This window comes from Pelophylax lessonae, assembly GCF_965119305.1.
Source record: "Pelophylax lessonae genome assembly, chromosome: 4".
NCBI lineage: Eukaryota > Metazoa > Chordata > Amphibia > Anura > Ranidae > Pelophylax > Pelophylax lessonae.
Genome location: NC_138771.1, coordinates 162,927,224 through 162,947,940, shown reverse-complemented (window position 1 = coordinate 162,947,940; position 20,717 = coordinate 162,927,224). Strand labels below are relative to the sequence as shown.

Genomic DNA, 20,717 nt, shown 5'->3' with positions numbered 1-20,717 from the left:
TTGTAAGATATGGTAGAGGGGGGTGTGTATGACACATTTGTGTAATAATTATTTTGTAGGTTACAATCTGCTGTGCATTGTGTCAAATAATGTTTCCGTCTACAATTTCCAACACAAAAAAAACTTGTCTGATAGCATGACCACTAATTTGGAACTGTCTGATCGCTTGACTGCAGTTGACCCCCCCTCCCCTCTAGAACACAGCCCCATCTGAGACACATTACAGACATGGCCCCTGCAGATCCGGCCTTGTATAAAGCAGATTAGACCGGTGTGCTGTCAGTGGGCGCTCAGTCACCTCTACACCGCGCACAGCGTGACACTCCAGCGTCCCCGAAGAAACTTTCCGCCTTTGGGTTGTCTTGGTAACCACACACCAATGACCACCCAGTATCATCCTTTCCAGGCGTGGCCTCTCTGAATCCTGCCAATCACCGTGCTCGTAGTTGCTGAGCTGCTGCCGGCTGCTGTGTGCGGCCCGTGTACTGGGTGACCCGGTTGCTGTCCTCAGGAGAGAGGCTGAGAGACCGGTTGTGTGACATGGGGGGCGCCGGGAGCACCAGGAGAGTCTCGTTCGAGGCTGACGAGAATGATAACATCACTGTGGTGAAGGGGATCCGGGTGAGTGCAGGAGGACACGTGACTGCATGGTGCACTGTGTGTCCGAGGCCTTGTCTCCTCTATAGGTCATGTACTACATGTGACAGCACAGCCTGTGCAATCACAGTGTACTAACCGTGTGAGGGGGGATCTATGCATGGAAAGCATTCCTCACATGTGTGTGATAGGATGGAGCACAGGCAGCCCAGGTCTGACCTTCTCAAGGTTATGTATTAGGCTTGTCTGCTGGTCACTAATGGACATGAATTGGTTAGTAAAGCCATGTGAGGTTAGATGGAGATGTGTGCCTCAATCTCCCTTTGCTCTAAACCCTGTTATGCTTTACATTGTGCCTAAGAGGCTACTGATAGGTGGAGAGGAAAGGTGACACCTCCTCACCTCTCATTAAAGTGATTGGAAAGCCTTAAAGTGTAAGTCCATATTAACACTACAATCCCTGCATCTACAGACCTCTATGCTCTAACACTAACCTATCTAACCCTGTAAAGAAGAAATCCATATACCTTGAAGCTGATCTGATCCGATTCTGCACTCACCTGTCAGCCATGGCTTCGCTGTGGAGGTGGGTGCAGAATCCACAACCGACAATGGAAGCCCCATTGTAAGTCTATGGGTGATGTCACTCTCCATTCATTTCACAGCCATTGTCAACTGTGTCCTCTGCAGAGCTTCTACTGCTGGAGATCGGGTCAGATCGGCTTCAAAGAAGGTATGTATACTGATTTCTTCTTTCCAGGGATATATAGGTTAGTGTTAGATCATAGATGTCTATAGATGCAGGGATTTTAGTTTTAGGGTGGACTTACACTTTAAAAAGGAGCTCCAGGCACCTATCAAAAAAATAAAATTCAGCAGCTAGAAAAAGTGTAGCTGCTGACTTTTATAAAACAGCCAGTCACCTGTCCCACGGTCCAGCGGTGAGCTCACTCCAGCTGTCTTCATCCTCCGTCCTCCCTCGGAGGCGCTGGCATCTTTACTATGGGCACCTGGTTGTGACAGCTTATGGCTGCGCATTCTGAATGGTGGATGCAGTCTTCTAAGACCTGTCAGTGTCCCAGAAGACTGCAGGGGAGAGGGACTTCTGTTGCCGAGCACTGCGGCGCTCGGAATGGAAGTGGGAGCGGGTACCTGTCGTCGTCCTCCCCCCCCCCCCCCCGTTCATCAAAAGTGGCAATTGTGCAAGAGGAATGGGGGACAAGTGCTTAACCACTTAAGCTCCGGAAGATTTTAACGGACAATTGCGCGGTCATGCGACGCTGTACCTAAACGAATTTCACGTCCTTTTTTTCCCACAAACAGAGCTTTCTTTTGGTGGTATTTGATCACCTATGCGATTTTTTGATCATGCGCTATAAACAAAAAAATAGTGTAAATTTTTAAAAAATATTTTTTACATTTTTTTTTTATATGAAATTCCCCCCCAAAAAAATGTAAAAATCAACATTTTTTATCATTTTAGGCCAATTTGTTTTCTGCTACATATTTTTGGTAAAAAAAATCACAATAAGCGTATTTTGATTGGTTTGCGCAAAAGTTATTGCGTTTACTAACTAAGGGAAAGATTTCTGTCATTTTTGGTGTGTTTTTTTTTTAACGAGTAATGGCGGCGATCTGCGACTTTTTTTTTTTTTTTGCAGGACTGCGACATTGCGACGGTTAGATCGGACCCTTGACTGACATTTTTGACACTTTTGGGGGTACCAGTGACATTACTACAGTAATCAGTGCTATATATATGCACTGTTACTGTAAAAATGACACTGGCAGGGAAGGGGTTAATTTTTTTATTGGAGAGGGAGGGGTTAATGTATGCCTGGTGCTTACTAACGTGTGTGGGGGGAGGTGACCGAGTGACACAGGGACAGATCGCAGGTTCAGCTATGCTGAACCCTGCAATCTGACATTGTCTGTCACTTAGGACAGTGGTCCTCAACCCTGGCCTACAGGGCCCACTAACAGGCCAGGTTTGCAAGATAACTGAAATACATCCCAGGTGATATCATTTGCTGCTCAGTGATTGCAGTACTCTAGTCTGCATCTCCCCAAGGTAATACTTAAAACCTGGCCTGTTAGTGGGCCCCTGAGGACCGGAGTTGAGGACCACTGACTTAGGAGATCTGCCCGCTTGTGTTTACACAAGCGGTGGATCTCCACACTCGATTGCCCGACGATCGGGGAAGAGCGGCGGCGATCGCCGCTGCTCCTCCCCTGGCCCGACTCCCGCTTTGACTGAACACAGCAGGAGCGAGCCTCCGGCGCTGCACGCGCGCTGCCGAGAGAGGGGAATGTCAGGTGATGTAGGTCTACGTCGCCAGACGATAACGAACCACTTTGCCACAGTACAGTCAACGTGACTGGTCGGCAAGTGGTTAAAAAGGAGCTCCAGGCACCTATCAAAAAATAAAATTCAGCAGCTAGAAATAGTGTAGCTGCTGACTTTTAAAAAAAACAGCCAGTCACCTGTCCCACGATCCAGCGGTGAGCTCACTCCAGCTGTCTTCATCCTCCGTTCTCCCTCGGAGGCGCTGGCATCTTTACTATGGGCACCTGACTGTGACAGCTTGTGGCTGCGCATTCTGAATGGTGGATGCAGTCTTCTGAGACCTGTCAGTGTCCCAGAAGACTGCAGGGGAGAGGGACTTCCGTTACCGAGCACCGCGGTGTACCTGCCCCCCCCTCCTCAAAAGTGGCAATTGTGCAAGAGGAATGGGGGACAAGTCCTTAAAGCAGGAATTTCCCCTTTTGGGTGGAGTTCCGCTTTAAGGTGAAAAACCTTTTATGCTGTAGACTCCATTGGCTGGCGCTGTGGTCAAAGCTGTGACGCGGGGGGCGGGGCAGAGTCCTGCTGTCTGTCAATGGAGAGGAGGAGCCTGGAGTGGTGGCGGGGGACCCCAGAAGAAGAGGATCAGGGCTGCTCTGCGCACAACCATTACACAGAGCAGGTGAATATAGGCATGTTTGTTATATAAAAAAAAAAAAAACATTTACAAACACTTTAGGAATTCATTCACACTTGTACATCGCCAAAGTTGGCAACTTTGGATGGGTGAGACTTTGATGTGACTTTGATCAGTAATAATAGTCAACTGTTGCACAACTGTCGTGTGACTTTTGAGGGTTAACATTCAAGTCTGTGGCCCTCAAGTTGCATGAAAGTCAGACCAAAGTAGTGCAAGAACTACATTGAAGTTGCTGCAACTTTAAAGCTGAGTTTTATCTACTTTTTATACTTGTGATTACTGTACAATTTCTCTTCAGACAGTTATTTTTCCCTGTAATCTAATTACCTTATTTTGAAGCAAAATGCTCAGTTGTACCTCGCCACAGAGGGATGTCATTTTTGCCTGCCCATCAACTCCTGGGATATGAGTTTCATCAAGCCTAGGAGTCAATGGGCATCCTCCACTTGTAGCATCGCGGTATTTAGTCTGGAGTGAGTGACTATGGACAAAGAGAAGGCAAATTCTTCAGTTCTGTGTATACAAAGGAGCATGGGGGAGCTTATGCTCAAAATAGGGATTATTTTGACACAGCCCCAAATGATCGACAATGGCTCTAAAGTGATTTGGTCCAGAAATATTTAGACAGGATAAAGCACCTAGACGGGATGGCATCCCCAAGGATCCTAAAAGAATCAAGCTCTGTCATTTCAAAGCCTTTGTTTCTAATTTTTAGGGACTCGTTAAGGACTGGAATAGTACCACTGTATTGGCGTAGGGCCAATGTGGTGCCTATATTTAAAAAGGGATCAAAGTTAGTTATAGACCAGTTAGTTTAACCACTTAAGCCCCGGAAGATTTTACCCCCTTCCTGACCAGGGCCTATTTTGCGATTCGGCACTACGTGACTTTAACAGACAATTGCGCGGTCATGCGACGCTGTACCCAAATGAAATTGACGTCCTTTTTTTCCCACAAACAGAGCTTTCTTTTGGTGGTATTTGATCACCTGTGCGATTTTTTGATCATGCACTATAAACAAAAAAACAGCGTCAATTTTGCAAAAATAACAATATTTTTCACATATTTTTATATGAAATTCCCCCCCAAAAAAATGTAAAAATCAAAATTTTTTACCATTTTCGGCCAATTTGTTTTATGCTACATATGTTTGGTAAAAAAAAAAATCGCAAAAAGCTTATTTTGATTGGTTTGCGCAAAAGTTATCGCGTTTACTAACAAAGGGAAAGATTTTTGTCATTTTTGTTGTTTTTTTTTAACACGTAATGGCGGCGATCTGCAATTTTTTTTTTTTTTTGCGACATTGCGGCGGACAGATCGGACCCTTGACTAACATTTTTGACACTTTTGGGGGTACCAGTGACATTTCTACAGTAATCAGTGCTATACATATGCACTGTTACTGTAAAATTACACTGGCAGTGAAGGGGTTAACTTTTTTTGAGAGGGAGGGGTTATGTGTGTCCCTAGGGGCGTGATTCTAACTGTGATTGGCTGTGGCTTGAGGTGTAGGAACAGTGATCAACGGTCCTACATAGTAGAACCGTATGATCACTGTTTCTACACAGGGGAGAATGACAGGCGCCTGCCTTTCTCCCTCTGCACCGATTGCCGAGTGACCGGCTGACATCGGGTCCGCCGGTCACACACGCGCGGGGGGGGGGGTCCGTGACCGCGCCTCCGGGGGCGCGCGCTCGCTCCCTAGACCCTCACAGGCTAGCGACGTAGTACTACGTCGCTCTGCCTGTGAGGGGCTGACTGCCAACGTAAATAGTCGTGCGGCAGTCGGCAAGTGGTGAACTTCCATAGTCGGGAAGATACTGGAGAGTTTAATAAAAGACCACATAGATGAGTTCTTGCTGAGAAAATATATTTTAAGCAACAGACAGCATGGATTTATGAAAGACAGAAGTTGTCAAACAAACCTGATTTCTTTTTATGAAGAGGTAAGTAAAACCTTGGACAGAGGGGTGGCTGTGGATGAAGTATACTTGGATTTTGCAAAAGCATTTGACACAGTTCCCCACACACTGCTAATGTGTAAGATAAAGTCTACAGGCTTGGAAAGATCGGTTTGCAAATGGATAGAAAATTGGCTAAGAGATAGAATTCAGATAGTAGTGGTTAATGATTATTACTCTGAATGGTCTAAGGCAGCGTTTCTCAACCTTTTTTCAGTCGGGGCGCCCTTGAAAAGTATTTTCAGTCTTGAGGAACCCCTGCCCAAGGTTTGATTCACGTTACTGTGTATCGCAGAACATGCGCAGAATCGTGCTTGTTCCTGACACACAGACAAATGCTCTGCTCTTTAGGCGTGCCATTAATTCTTAAAAGCACCCCACACTTTGGCAAACATGGGGTGCGGCACAAGTTTAAAAAAACGGTCAGGAACTTCTTTCCCTGCTTTTCTGCTGGTAGGGAAGCCCATTTAAGCCCTACACGCAGCACGCATACAAAACACAGGGCTTGTTCACATGTCAGGTTGGAGGGGCAGTAAAACCACATGGTTGAGCTGTCTTTACTACCCTCAGCTGCTCCCCCTTTAGCTGCAGAGGCAGCATCTGGGGATGTACACATGTGGTAGCTGCAGCTGGAGGTATACCCAGGGTGATGGGGCTGCACTGCAACCACCCTGCAACTGTGTGCATGGTTGGGGTGTGGTGGTGCTGTATTTCCGGGCTTAAAACAGGTGGTGAGAAGCAACATATTGCCTCTTTACTGCCTGCCAAATGCCTCTGAAAAGTGATATAAGAAAGGATTGATTTTCAAAGGAGCAGCAGCCCTTGCTGCTATCAGAAACAAGCCCTAAAAAGCAGTTCTGACAGTACAGGAATGGGGGGTCAGGATTAAAAGTAACATATACACACACACACATATATATACAAACACACGTACACACACAAAAAAATGTACAAACACATGCATACACATGTATACATGCACACATACAGACACATGCGCGCACACACACATACACATGTACAAACACACAAACAAACAAATGCATACACATGTATACATGAACACACACATACAAATACACATATACATGCATACACATGTATACATACAAACACATGTACAAACGCACATACATGCGTACACACATATACAGGCACGCATACAGACACATGCACACAAACACATGTACAAACACACACATACAAATGCACACACGTGCATACACAATGTATACATGTACACATACAGACACATGCGCACACACACACATAAAAATGCACACACATGCATACACATGTATACATGAACATACACATGAACACACATACAAACACATGTACAAACACACACACATGCATACACATGTATACATGCACACATATAGACACATACAAACACATGTACAAATACACAGACACATGTGTAAACATACACGCACACACATACACAAACTTTTAAAGTTCTAGTACAATACCTTTCCTATCCTCACACAGCCAAGTACTGCACTGTAGGGGGGAAGCAGAGAGCACAGCACACTCCCCCTCCCTTTACTTTCACTTTCCTGAGGCTGATGGAGCCCCCTCACAGTGCTGATGTACAGTTCAGCAGGGGATCCGGTGATGAGGCTCATCTGACAGCCCTTCTCTACCATGATCCCGCAGCACACCTGAGAAACTCTGGCGGCACACCGGTTGAGAAAGGCTGGTTTAAGGTTCAGTGGTGTACCCCAAGGTTCAGTGTTGGGACAATTACTTTTTAATATCTTTATAAATAATATAGGGTCTGGGATTAAAAGTACCATTTCAGTCTTTGCAGATGACACCAAGCTTTGCAGTGGAATAATATCCTTACAGGAGGTCTCCAACTAACAAGCCAACCTCAATGCACTGTTTCATTGGGCGACTATATAGCAAATGAGGCTTAAAGGAGGAGTCCAGTTAAAACCTAGCTAACACTAAACCTGCTCTTAGCCATATTCTAAGACTATTCTATCTAACCCTGTAAAGCAAAAATGACTATATTTACCTTTTCTACACCTGACCTGGCCTGGCCTCCAGCGTTGGAAGCTCTGTGCAGGAGAGGACCGACAACAGTTGTGAAATGAATGGGAAGTGACATAACCCATAGAGTTACTATGGGGATTCCATTGTCGAGTGCCTCTCCTGCACCCGCTGAGCTGTCAGCGGCGGCTTCAGCGTGGGACCGGACTGGATCAGGTGTAGAAAAGGTAAGTACAGTGATTTTTGCTTTACAGGGTTAGATAGCATAATCTTAGAACGTGGCACAGAGCAGGTTTAGCATTAGGTTTTGACTGGACTGATCCTTTAATGTTGATAAATGTAAAGTTATGCAGTTGGGGGCTAAGAAAATGCATGCATCATACATACTAGGGTGAATACAACTGAAGGAATCAATAGTGGAGAAGGATCCGGGTGTTCTGGTAAATCTGAAGCTTATTAACAGCATGCAATGCCAAGCTGCGGTTTCTAAAGCAAGCTAAGTCCTTTCTTGTATTAAAGAGGTTGTAAACTCAATTATTATTTTTTTTTTCTTTTTCACCCTGAAAGAGAAATACATAATGAGCTAGTACGCATCGCATACTAGCTCATTATGAAATACTTACTTTACAACGAGCCCCCGTTGTGCCGCCCGCTTACCTCTATGACGGGCGACATGTTCAGTCGCCCGTCTTCCAGGATTGCGGCATCCGGCCATCTGATTGGCCGGAGCCGTGGTGACGTCACTCCCGCGCGCGGGAGCCGACGGTCCCGGCACAGGGCTCTGAAGGAACAGCACCAGCGGCCGTTCCTTCAGAGCGCATGCGCCAGTGACGTCACTGGCTGCATGTAAGGTAAATATCTCCTAAACGGTACATGTTTAGGAGATATTTACAGTACCTATAGGTAAGCCTTATCATAGGTTTACCTATAGGCACAACTTGCAGAGGAGGGTTTACTTCCTCTTTAAGCGAGGCATGGACTCCAGAGAGGGAGATATAATTTTGCCCCTGTACAAATCATTGGTAAGAACTCATCTGGAATATGCAGTTCAGTTTTGGGCACCAGTTCTCCAAAAGGATATCGGGGAACTGGAGAAAGTGCAGAGAAGGGCAACCAAACTGATAAGAGGCATGGAGGAGCTCAGCTATGAGGAAAGATTGGAGGAACTGAATTTATTCTCTCTTGAGAAGAGGATATTAAGGGGGATATGATCAACCTGTACAAATACGTAAGTGTTCCTTATAGTGAAATTGGTGATGAGTTCTTCACTTCAAGGTCATCACAGAGGACAAGCAGTCACTCTACATCTAGAGGAAAAGAGATTTCATCTCCAAATACAGAAATGTTTCTTCACGGTAAGAGCTGTGAAAATGTGGAATGTACTTCCTCCAGAGGTTGTTCTGGCCAGCTCACTAGATTGCTTTAAAAAAGGCCTGGATTATTTCCTAAATGTACATAATATAACTGGGTACTCACATTTATTGGGGAATATCTGATTGCCTCTTGGGGGATCAGGAAGGGATTTTTTCCCCCTGCTGTAGTAAATTGGATCATGCTTTGCTGGGTTTTTTTTTTGCCTTCCTCTGGATCAACTGCTGGTATAGGATTGTGGTTTTTTTTTTTTTTTTTTTTTTTTTTTGGTTGGACTAGATGTTGTCTTTTTTCAACCTGAACAACTATTTAACTATATTGGTTGGTTTGTGCAAAAGTTATATCGTCTACAAAGACGAATTTATCTAATTTTATCCAGAATTGTGCAGCTCTGGTTACCAGCCCCTCTGCTCTCAATCATGACAGTAACCCAGGGAGGGAGGGAGAGCCGGCCAGCAGTGCTGCATGACATGTACAGGGCGCCGGTAAGCGTGGGTGGGTGGGGGGAGGGACACTGAAGGGAGGGGGGGTCACATTGCAGGGGGATTATTTGAGGTTTTTTAAATTTTTTTTTTTTTTTTTTTTTTAGCTCTGTGGCTGGAAGCAATTGTCGACGGGACAGGCGAAGCCGACATTTGCATGATCCAGCCATGGAGATCGGTGCTGGTGGAGGGGGGAAAGCAGCTAATGCTGGGGGTAAAAATGTGCTGGAGGGGGATGTCAGTTGCAGAGTAAGTCGGGAGAAGAATTTTTGGCAGCCCGGGCAGCAAGTTGGGTGGAGAGAGAGCAGTAGGAGACAGGCAGGCAGCGGCTGTGGGGGGGGGGGGGTCAATATTGTAGGTGAATAGCTCTGATCAGCGGATTGTAATCCACTGACCAGACCTACGGTTTTGTGATTACTGTACAATTTCTCCTCAGACAGTTATTTTTCCCTGTAATCTGATTACCTTATTTTGAAGGAAAATGCTCAGTTGTACCTCGCCACAGAGGGATGTCATTTTTGCCTGCCCATCAACTCCAGGGATATGAGTTTTACATTTCTGCTATAAGTTCCGGGTCACTGTAAGGGAGGAATATATGTCATATGCACCTGGCTAGCTGGTATTACTACTGGTAGAGGAGAGATCTTCAGTGGCAGATCCGCAAAAGGATCACCCAAAAACAACACGTGTCATCTGCCAAGTGCATGCGATCCCCTGGGATGATCATTCTCCTCTCGGCAGTTCATCAGCAGCATACACTGAACTAGGGGCATCAACCAATATAAAGGGCTAAAAAAACAGATCTCATAATGTAAATCTGGCTTATGCGTTTATTAAAAACTGTTAGAAGGACTTGCAGATCGGCATTACAAACTACGAATCCCAGAATTCCTGGCAATGCGCGCATGCGCAATGATGTCACGGATTCCAGCTCCGCCCATCACAATTCGTCATAAATTACGTCATCAGGGGCACACTTTAATTTTAGTTAGTTTGCCTTTACTTACACTTGCATATATTTTTATTTTATTCATACAAAGATCAAGCCATTGACCTATCATAATCATTTCTACTTTTGCCTTTTTTTTTATAGTTATCTGACAATGTTATTAACCGTATGAGAGAGCCAACATCTGTTACTAGGCCACAAACCCCACCACCACCTGCGCCTCCACAGGCAAAGTCCCCAGCTGAGCAGCCAGTTACTGCTGGTTATACAGGTAACAATTTGTGTGTTTTATTAAGTTTTACTTACTATGCCTTTTAGGAGTTACATCCAAGATTGATATTTTAGTTATAAATGAAGGCTGAATACACCTATTGACATTGTCTTGAATACCACAACAGCGAGATTTTATTGTGATAGTTCCTGACTTTGTTCCTTTCCATTTGTGAGTTTTTTCATATTTTTTTCTCACCTTTGCCTGTTCAGCTGCACCTGTTGCATTTTTTTTATATCATAAATAACTTAAAATAAGCAGGGAGAATAGTACTTTTGTTCCTCTTTTAGGAGGTCCGTAGCAGTTGTGTACTGTAGATATCGCAATGAGCTTAAAAAAATCAGGCTTTTGTGCTGCAGTGTGTTGTCTAAATGTGGTTAAAGAGGAAGTAAACCCTCCTCTGACACTTGTACCTATAGGTAAACCTATGATAAGGCTTACCTATAGGTACTGTAAATATCTCCTAAACATGCACCGTTTTAGGAGATATTTACCTTACATGCAGCCAGTGACATCACTGGCACGTGCGCTCTGAAGGAACAGCCGCTGGTGCCGTTCCTTCAGAGACCCGTCCCGTGACCGTCGGGTCCCGCGCGCGTGCGCAGGAGTGACGTCACCGCAGCTCCGGCCAATCAGATGGCCGGATGCCGCGATCCCGGAAGACGGGCGACTGGACATGCATCCTGTCAAAGAGGTAAGCGAGCGGCACGGCGGGGGCTCCTTCTAAGGTAAGTATTTGATAATGAGCTAGTATGCGATGCAATGCATACTAGCTCATTATGACTTTCTCTTTCAGGATGAAAAGAAAAAAATATATATATTTTTCGGTTTACAACCTCTTTAAATCCAGGCTACGTGTGTTAGCATGTTGCAGCACCATTTTTAACTGTACCCAAATATACTAATGCAAAGCAGCTCTATTGTATATGTGTTTCAGTGCATTACAACATATCATAACGCACTACCATTCGTTGTGGTGCATACATGTGTTTTTGGACATTTTGTGGCCTAGCCAGCCAATTCATTTGAATGTGCTGCCTTTAACACATTGCATATTAACATGTGAAAAATGTTCTTTAATGCCCGTGCCTTAAAGCAGCACACTAGCACTTCAAGGTCTGAATGGGCCCTTATAGGGTCCCTGAGATACAGTACATACATTTTTTTTTTTTTTTTTTATTTTTTTTTTTTTTTAGCACTCTTAAGCCCTTGTTTAGACTTGTGTTCAGGGGTGGTAAAAACAGGCGGTTGTTCCATCCCCCCCTTAACCTGAAGTGAGGACCAGAGCTTATAGTACACATAGCTTTCCAATATTTTCTTTTACCACAGGTCGCATTCTTTTGATAGTACCGTTGCTAGACAGACTCATTTAGGTGAATAGGGTTGTGCCCCAACTGCACTGCAACTGCGTGCAACGTACACAGATGTGGACAGTTGCTGAGGCCTAAAATTCAGGAATGTCTCCCATCTTGGGGCTGATAGACGCTGCATGTCTTAGAATAAGGTAACAGTATAATTACCTGTTCATAATTGCAAACCAGAGTTTTAATTTGGCCAAAGGAGAGGAAAGTTCCGAAATGTATGGGTAAAGTTGGGTGACACAGTGACTTGATGACCATGTAGTTCTTTAAGTTTTATAGTTATTCTATAACAGCAGAGAGCGACAGAGAAGCAAGAGCCTAAAGATATATGTTCTCTTCAGATGTGAGCCATGCTTTTACTGACACATGTAGAGTGGAGTGCTTGATACAGTTCTCAACAATCATAATTAATCAGAAAAAACTTGAGAACCGTGAGACACATTTAGGAAAAACCTGAGAACCATATATAGGTCCAAAATTAGGCATTAGGTTCTCTTGAAAGATGAATGGTCTTAAGGAAAGGCCAAATACAGCGCTTGCTATTGGATAACTAATGGATAGCAATATCCATGCCAATCTTTGTGGTGAATGTAAATATACAATCAAATAAATATGTCATAAATAAAATCAATGAATAAATATAATATATATATATATATATATATATATATATATATATATATATATATATATATATATATATATATATATATATATATATATATAATCTATCATCAAAAAATCCCGAAAAATAATTACATAGGTGCCATAAAGTGCATAAGGACTTGGTGTATGACATAAAAAAATATATCAATGCAATCGACAGTATTAAAATATGAATGAGTTATGAACAGTCCAGAGTAAACGAACAGTGAATTTGTGTGGAGACGGAGGTGTCATCCGCCGGCTCAGCGGGGATCGGCGGATCGATCCCTGCTGAGCAGAGCACGGTCCGCAGCGGAATGTGTGAAAGAGGACTTATGTTCGCTTCTTTGGATTAAACCAGTCACTTATTATTGCATGGGAGCTGCATTCCCTGGTGCTGACTGTTAAATGTTTTATACGTTTGTAACTTCACTATAACAATCAAAATATAAAGATTAAAAAAAAGAAAAAGAAAAAAAGAAGGAAGGTGCATAGCAATAAATGTGAACACCCTATCATATCATATCATTTTGATAGGTGGAGTTATAACTTTGGGCTACCACAAATGATTGTAAGCCCATTTCCTGCTTAGTGGGCCTAAACCTAGAACTGCAATGAATAATGTAAATGTAGTTATAGCCAATACCTATAGTACAGGAATATAAATGATATACAGTTAAACACTAATGCTTTTCTAGTTCCTGAAATAGAGGGTCTGCGTGTCCTTGGGGAGAGTGTCCATGACTGAAAAAGAACCAAAGTAACATAGATAAGTGAGTTTCAGGTGGTGCAGCCAGGAAGATTGTCTATCCAGGATATTACACTTTCAGGGCTAATAAGAAAAACATTGGGTGGGCTGTTTTTATACAACCCGCAGTTTCGATGGGAACAGCATTGCATACTGGAGGTCAAGGCCTTTACTTAAAGTGGTTGTATACCCGAAAAGTCAAAATTAAAATGACAAGTCTACCTCGTCACATCAAAGCATGAGAAGTATATTGTCCCCAGTCTGGCCAGGAAAGGAGCAGCTAGTCATCTGAAATCCTCTCAGCTTTCCTAGAATAAAATTTTTTTTTTTTTTGCCACACCTCCTCTCCTGTGACTAACAGACTAATTTATTAAGAGTCTCATGCACGAGCATGTTAGAAGGGGTTGTGTGTCCTGCAGCCATCCACACAGATCACTCTCTAAAGGAGCTCCAGTCTGAGGAGACTTGTCCCAGCCCAAATGCCCAACCTTCGAGGGGTTAATTGTGATCCTCCTGCTTTGCTCTCTCCCTGGCAGATGTGGGGTTAAACCTGTGGGAGGCTGTTTGGCTCCAATCAGCTCTGGTTTTAATGATGACCAGTGAAAGCATGTATTCCCCCCCCCCCCCCTTCTCTGTCAGTAGAGATAATCACAAAGTGTCGGCAGTGTCCCGCTGTGTAATGATTCCCGACAGTTGCTCAGCTCCCTCCTGCTAGGAAAGTCTATACCACCTGTGCCTCAAATGCTGCCCAGTATTTATGGGGTTTACTGTTTTTACAGGCCCCAGCGCGACATTCAAGCCGCACTAGTGTGATTGCTGAGGGAAGGGGGAGTATACAGATGGGAGGAGAGTCCTGTGATGTCAGGACTCCGCCTCCCGAGCTCCACCACATAGATACGCGCACGGACCGGCAATATTCACAGGGCTTTGACAGGTTCAGGGATGAGAAAATCCAGGCACAACTAATGTGCTTTTGATTTTTAAAGGAAAAGCTAAAACATGGTGCATGCCTTTTTGTAATTGATGAACATAGGGGTTTACAACCACTTTAACTCTTGTAAAGTGTGCCCAAAGCTTTCAGTTATTTGGGGAGATATCTGGGTACATTGACGACATAGCATTCTCGATCCAGAGCTGGTCTTCTGTTCTATTCTTACTTGACTTATGATGTCTTTATCCCTGTAGTTCAGTAACTTCATCATCATTGGATGAGGAATCTGCTCAGGTGGAGGTGGGTGGCTTTGCACCCGGTTTGCGCACCCAATAATAAAACTCCAGTTTGCTCCAACATGGCCTATTTTTCTGGGAATTCCTCTGCATTGTTCTGCTGTAAGCCTACTAGGCGGGGATTGTTCTGGAGCAGCCGGTTTTCTAGGTCAACGTTTTTTTTTTTTTCTTCCAGCAATTTAATTTTGGCCTCCAGGCCACTGCACTTAGTAGGTATCAGTTGTATGGTGTCTGCAAGCTCTTTCAAACACTGTTTCACGTCGGTTGTTTTGTCTTAAATGTTCTGTATATTTTATTGCAGGATATTCACAGGGCTTGAGCCCTCCACCCTGCCCATTAAAGTGATTGTTAAGTCAGAAGGTTTTTTATCTTAATGCATTCTAAGCATTAAGATAAAAATCCTTCTGTGTGCAGCTGCTCCCCTTGGCCCCCTAATACTTACCTGAGCCCCCTTTCTATCCAGCTATGTCCACAAATGTCTTAGCCATCTGGGAATCTCTCTCCTGATTGGCTGAAACACGGAAGTGCCTCCTGCTGCTGTCACTCAAACCCAACCAATCAGGTGAGAGAGGGGGTTGGGCCAAATGGCAGCTCCATGTCTGAATGGTTACACAGAGCTGCAGCTCAGCTCGGAGTGCCCCCAAAGCAAGCTGCTTGGTTTGGGATCACTCGGCAGGATGCAGGGGCCAGGAGCTTCAGCAAGGGACCCAAGAAGAGGAGGATCTCTGTGCTGCCCTGAGGAGGTAAGTATAACATGTTTGTTACAATCACTTTGAGTTGAGTTGTGGTTGTATAGTGCACTGGTGGACCTGTGCTAGAATGTGACTGTTCACATTGACAGTTAGACCACGCCCCGCTCAACTTTTATAGTTAATGGAAAATTTCGAGACTATATTGTATTTGTACGCACTCAAATACATTTTTTTTTCTAAAAATGTAGATTTTGTAAACCATTTGCACAAAAGTACAATGCCTACCATATATTGGACAGACAGAAACATTATACCTGTCCTGCATGCAATTTATGTTCAACCAGTCATTACAGGAGTGAATAACATTAGAAACATCGTTTCGTGGTGGACATCAATATAAATCATCACACTTCAAACTACATGTTCTTGAAATCCACATTACTGAATCTTCATAAAAACAGAAATGAGAAATAAATCCCTGTCAGTCTACATGCTAGCTGCTGAATATATTTATGCTTACATTTTTTGTACAAATAAAAAGCAAACAACCAATTTTCACCAGTACATTCCTTGCATATATATAAGAACTGCCACTATATATCAAAAAAGGAACCTGCCAAAAAAAAGCAAAAATGCTTACATGATTAGGCTTTTACATTACCTGACCCGTTTACTGCATACAAGTTCCAGGCCAATGGAGTCAAACCTGATCTACATTACTCCCTGAAATTAGCAGGTTTGTTCATAAATTGTGTGTGTGTTTTTTTTTCTGCACATCGGATAAAAGATTAGTCTGATGGTCAAAAAATAGGGGTGATATAAAATCACTGAGAAAAAGAAATGACATTTACTTAATGATTTATTTTTTCTCATTTACGGTGTCTGTCTCTGTCTGTCTCTGTCTGTCTCTGTCTGTCTCTGTCTGTCTCTGTCTGTCTCTGTCTGTCTCTGTCTCTGTCTGTCTCTGTCTCTGTCTCTGTCTCTGTCTCTGTCTCTGTCTCTGTCTCTTTCTGTCTCTGTCTCTTTCTGTCTCTGTCTCTCTCTGTCTCTGTCTCTCTCTGTCTCTGTCTCTCTCTGTCTCTCTCTCTCTCTCTCTCTGTCTCTGTGTCTCTCTCTGTCTCTGTGTCTCTCTCTGTCTCTGTGTCTCTCTCTGTCTCTGTGTCTCTCTCTGTCTCTGTGTCTCTCTCTGTCTCTGTGTCTCTCTCTGTCTCTGTGTCTCTCTCTGTCTCTGTGTCTCTCTCTGTCTCTGTGTCTCTCTCTGTCTCTGTGTCTCTCTCTGTCTCTGTGTCTCTCTCTGTCTCTGTGTCTCTCTCTGTCTCTGTGTCTCTCTCTGTCTCTGTGTCTCTCTCTGTCTCTGTGTCTCTCTCTGTCTCTGTGTCTCTCTCTGTCTCTGTGTCTCTCTCTGTCTCTGTGTCTCTCTCTGTCTCTGTGTCTCTCTCTGTCTCTGTGTCTCTCTCTGTCTCTGTGTCTCTCTCTGTCTCTGTGTCTCTCTCTGTCTCTGTGTCTCTCTCTGTCTCTGTGTCTCTCTCTGTCTCTGTGTCTCTCTCTGTCTCTGTGTCTCTCTCGCTCTCTGTGTCTCTGTGTCTCTCGCTCTCTGTGTCTCTGTGTCTCTCGCTCTCTGTGTCTCTGTGTCTCTCGCTCTCTGTGTCTCTCTCGCTCTCGCTCTCTGTGTCTCTCTCGCTCTCGCTCTCTGTGTCTCTCTCGCTCTCGCTCTCTGTGTCTCTCTCGCTCTCTCTGTCTCTCTCGCTCTCTCTGTCTCTGTCTCTCTCTCGCTCTCTCTGTCTCTCTCTCTCTCGCTCTCTCTGTCTCTCTCTCTCGCGCTCTCGCTCTCTCTGTCTCTCTCTCTCTCTGTCTCTCTCTCTCTCGCTCTCTCTCTCTTCTTTGTTCCTTAAAGTGGTTGTAAAGGCAGAAGTTTTTTTAAATCTTTTTTTTACGATAAAAAAAAAAAAAAACCCTTCTGTGTGTAGCAGCCCCCTCTAATACTTACCCGAGCCCCATCTAGATCCAGTGGTGTTGTAGCAGTGTCTGGGCTGCCCGAGACTCCACTCCTCATTGGCTAAGACAGCAGCATGGTGCCATTCGCACCCGCTGCTGTTAAAGTCAGTCAGCCAATGAGAAGAGAAAGGGGTCGTGTCGCTGCTCTGTGTCTGAATGGACACAGGGAGCTGTGACTCGACTCAGGTGCCCCCATAGCAAGCTGCTTTCTGCAGGGGCACTCAACAGAAGGGAGAGGCCAGGAGCACCGAAGAGGGACCCCAGAACAGGAGGATTGGGGCTGCTCTGTGTAAAACAATATCACAGAGCAGGTAATTTTGGCATGTTTGTAAAATCTTGTTTTTTGTTTAGTTAAAAAAACAATCACTTTTTGTAGTTTTTGCATTTATTTTCTTTCTCTGAGTGGGCCACTAAGCCAGACAAACCTTGGCTTAGGCGGACCGTACATGGAGCAAATTTCTTTCCTGCAACCTGCAAAATTTGCTTGACTCCACCCTTAAACACAGACATCGTTGATGCACGAATCCCTCCTGCCGGGCCATTGTCTCATCCCCGCTGGGAGAAGGTTGTGATCATTGCTAGCGATTATAGCAGCCACCAAAAATCGCAGGTAAAACCCGGCATGCTGGTTGTACCCAAGTTGATCAATCGATCAACTTGGTATATTCAGCCTGGCAATACACTACTCAGATCAGATTTAAACCATGTATGGCCTGCCTTACAGTCTTCTCTGTGGCATTTCTGGACAGTAAACCCCTACAGTGGTCACTAAATCTCCTCTACTTTCCAGTCCCATACAGAGTATGTCATTCTCGGGCTTTAAAACCATAAATGAAAATAGTCAAGACTAGGGCTGCACGATATTGGGCTAAAAAGTACATTGCGATTTTTCGTTTTTAACAATATATATCGCGATATTTCTCCCAGACAGTCTCCGGAGGAGGGATCAGTGAGCAGAGCTCAGCTTTCTGCCAGGGGATCCGCCACACTTGTAGAACTTCTCCCGCCTGGACAACCCGAGCCTTGTGTCGGAGCCGGAGTGTAGAGGAAGCTTTCTGAGTGAAGTGTCGGTAGCAGCCTTTGTCCTGCGGTGCTCCTCCGCCATGCTCCGGACGTCTCTCCCCCCTCTCCTGCTGCTTTGCACTGTAGCCTCTCCGCCGCCATGCAATCCGCCCCGCACTCCAGCCCTCCCAGCTCTGCCTCTTTGTCAACAGCCGACCATTACTCCACCCTGCTCCGCCCATTGTCTCTCCATTAAATCTATTTCCAAAACATTACAGCCTGATCCCGCCCCCGATGCAGCCAGGAGAGACAATGGGCGGAGCAGGGCGGAGTAATGGTCGGCTGGGTACTAGAGGCAGAGCTGGGAGGGAAGTGTGGGACGGATGTAATCGCTGTGAGTCCTCCTCCTCCCCCCGAGTCCGGACTTCTCCCTGCCTAATGCCTGAATATCGTGTCTTCGGCGATATGAATATCGCCCATGCCTGCAGAACGATAGTCGATATCAACATAGACTATCGTTCAGCCCTAGTCAAGACTAAATTCACTGCTTGTATCCTGTTGCTCCCAGGACAAAATTCAAGCGGTTGTAAACCCTTCCATTGACCCAGTGAAGTGAAGAGCCTCAGATGATACTCCATGATGAAACAAATCTTCCTACTTGTTTATCTGCAGTCTTTTCTCTGCTGCTGTACGAAGCACCAGAGAGAAATACTACAAATATATACTCACTGGACACTTTATTAGGTTCACATGTTCAATTGCTTGGAAATGTGCTTTGTTCAGATTTTTTACAACCACTTTAAGGATACATTTCTCTACCTGTCTTCTAAGCCATGTATCTGCTTCAAAGGGCATTTTTGGCTTTATAGTCCTAACTTTCCTATGGCTTCTAATTTTGTACAGCTGACTCCTAGTTTTTGAGAAGATTCATCTATTAGGCCTTAGGCTTGGATTTTTATTTCTATAAAATATAGTAAAAAATTGCTGGGAGGTAGAGTTTGTTTGCAAGAGACCTGTTAAAGTAGAACTAAGGTTAAAAACTAAAAAATATGTAATAAAACATGATATGTAATAAGTATGATGTACAATATGCCTGTCTTTGTTTTGTAAATGCATGGTCATGCTTTGCATGTAAATGCAAGTATATAGAGAAATTTACCTGCAGCTTGTCAGCTTGCTTTTTTGTGGAGAGGACGCAGCTTCCTAATTTTTCCAAATGTTTTCATTGTCCCCTTTTGCATTATGCAATTACTTAAGAAACTACAGCATGACGTCGTGACATCATTTGGGGGTGTTGCTTCCTTTCCTTAGAAAGCCCTCAATCATCTTAGAAGACATGCTAAGGCTCTGCCCACTCTTCTCACATTCAATCCCTCTATGGGTCACCTATGCCCTGAATCCAGGGTATCTGAATCCAGCTGCACAGGGAGGGCGGGTTAGATCAAACAATTGCAGGTTTATGCCGAGGTAATCATAAGTGTATTTATTATATTTAATAATGTGTCATTTTCATGAGCTTTAACCTCCCTGGCGGTATGATTCTTTTGGATTTTAGGTGCTGAAAGCGGTACCATTATTCTGCATGTAATTCTTGTGAATGAGCAGCCCAAACCAACTGTATACAATTTTATATATACACACACACACACATATATGTATGTATGTATGTATGTATGTATGTATGTATATATATATATATATATATATATATATATATAGTTGGTTTGGGCTGCTCATTCACAAGAATTACGTATTATACACACACACACACACACACACACACACGTACGTGTGTGTGTATATATATATATATATATACAGTGGGTACGGAAAGTATTCAGACCCCCTTAAATTTTACACTCTTTGTTATATTGCAGCCATTTGCTAAAATCATTTAGGTTCATTCTTCTTCCTCATGAATGTACACATAGCACCCCATACTGACAGAAAAACACAGAATTGTTGACATTGTTGCAGATTTATTAAAAAAGAAAAACTGAAATATCACATGGTCCTAAGTATTCAGACCCTTTGCTGTGACACTCATATATTTAATTTAGGTGCTTTCCATTTCTTCTGATCATCCTTGAGATGGTTCTACACCTTCATTTGAGTCCAGCTGTGTTTGATTATACTGATTGGACTTGATTAGGAAAGCCACACACCAGTCTATATAAGACCTTCCAGATCACAATGCATGTCAGAGCAAATGAGAATCATGAGGTCAAAGGAACTGCCTGAAGAGCTCAGAGACAGAATTGTGGCAAGGCACAGATCTGGCCAAGGTTACAAAAAGATTTCTGCTGCACCTAAGGTTCCTAAGAGCAAAGTGGCCTCCATAATCCTCAAATGGAAGACGTTTGGGACGACCAGAACCCTTCCTAGAGCTGGCCGTCCGGCCAAACTGAGCTATCGGGGAAGAAGAGCCTTG

At 44.1% G+C, this 20,717-nt stretch overlaps 1 protein-coding gene across 1 annotated transcript in view; it reads left to right on the top strand.

Annotated features, from left to right (window-relative positions):
- Positions 1-434: 434 nt before the first annotated feature.
- Positions 435-20,717, top strand: part of CHCHD3 (coiled-coil-helix-coiled-coil-helix domain containing 3) — a 342,480-nt gene continuing 322,197 nt past the window's right edge. The window contains exons 1-2 of the mRNA XM_082256434.1: positions 435-621; positions 10,490-10,616. Coding sequence (XP_082112560.1) covers positions 541-621; positions 10,490-10,616 — 208 coding nt within the window. The 5' untranslated portion in view covers positions 435-540. The remainder of the gene's footprint in view (positions 622-10,489; positions 10,617-20,717) is intronic.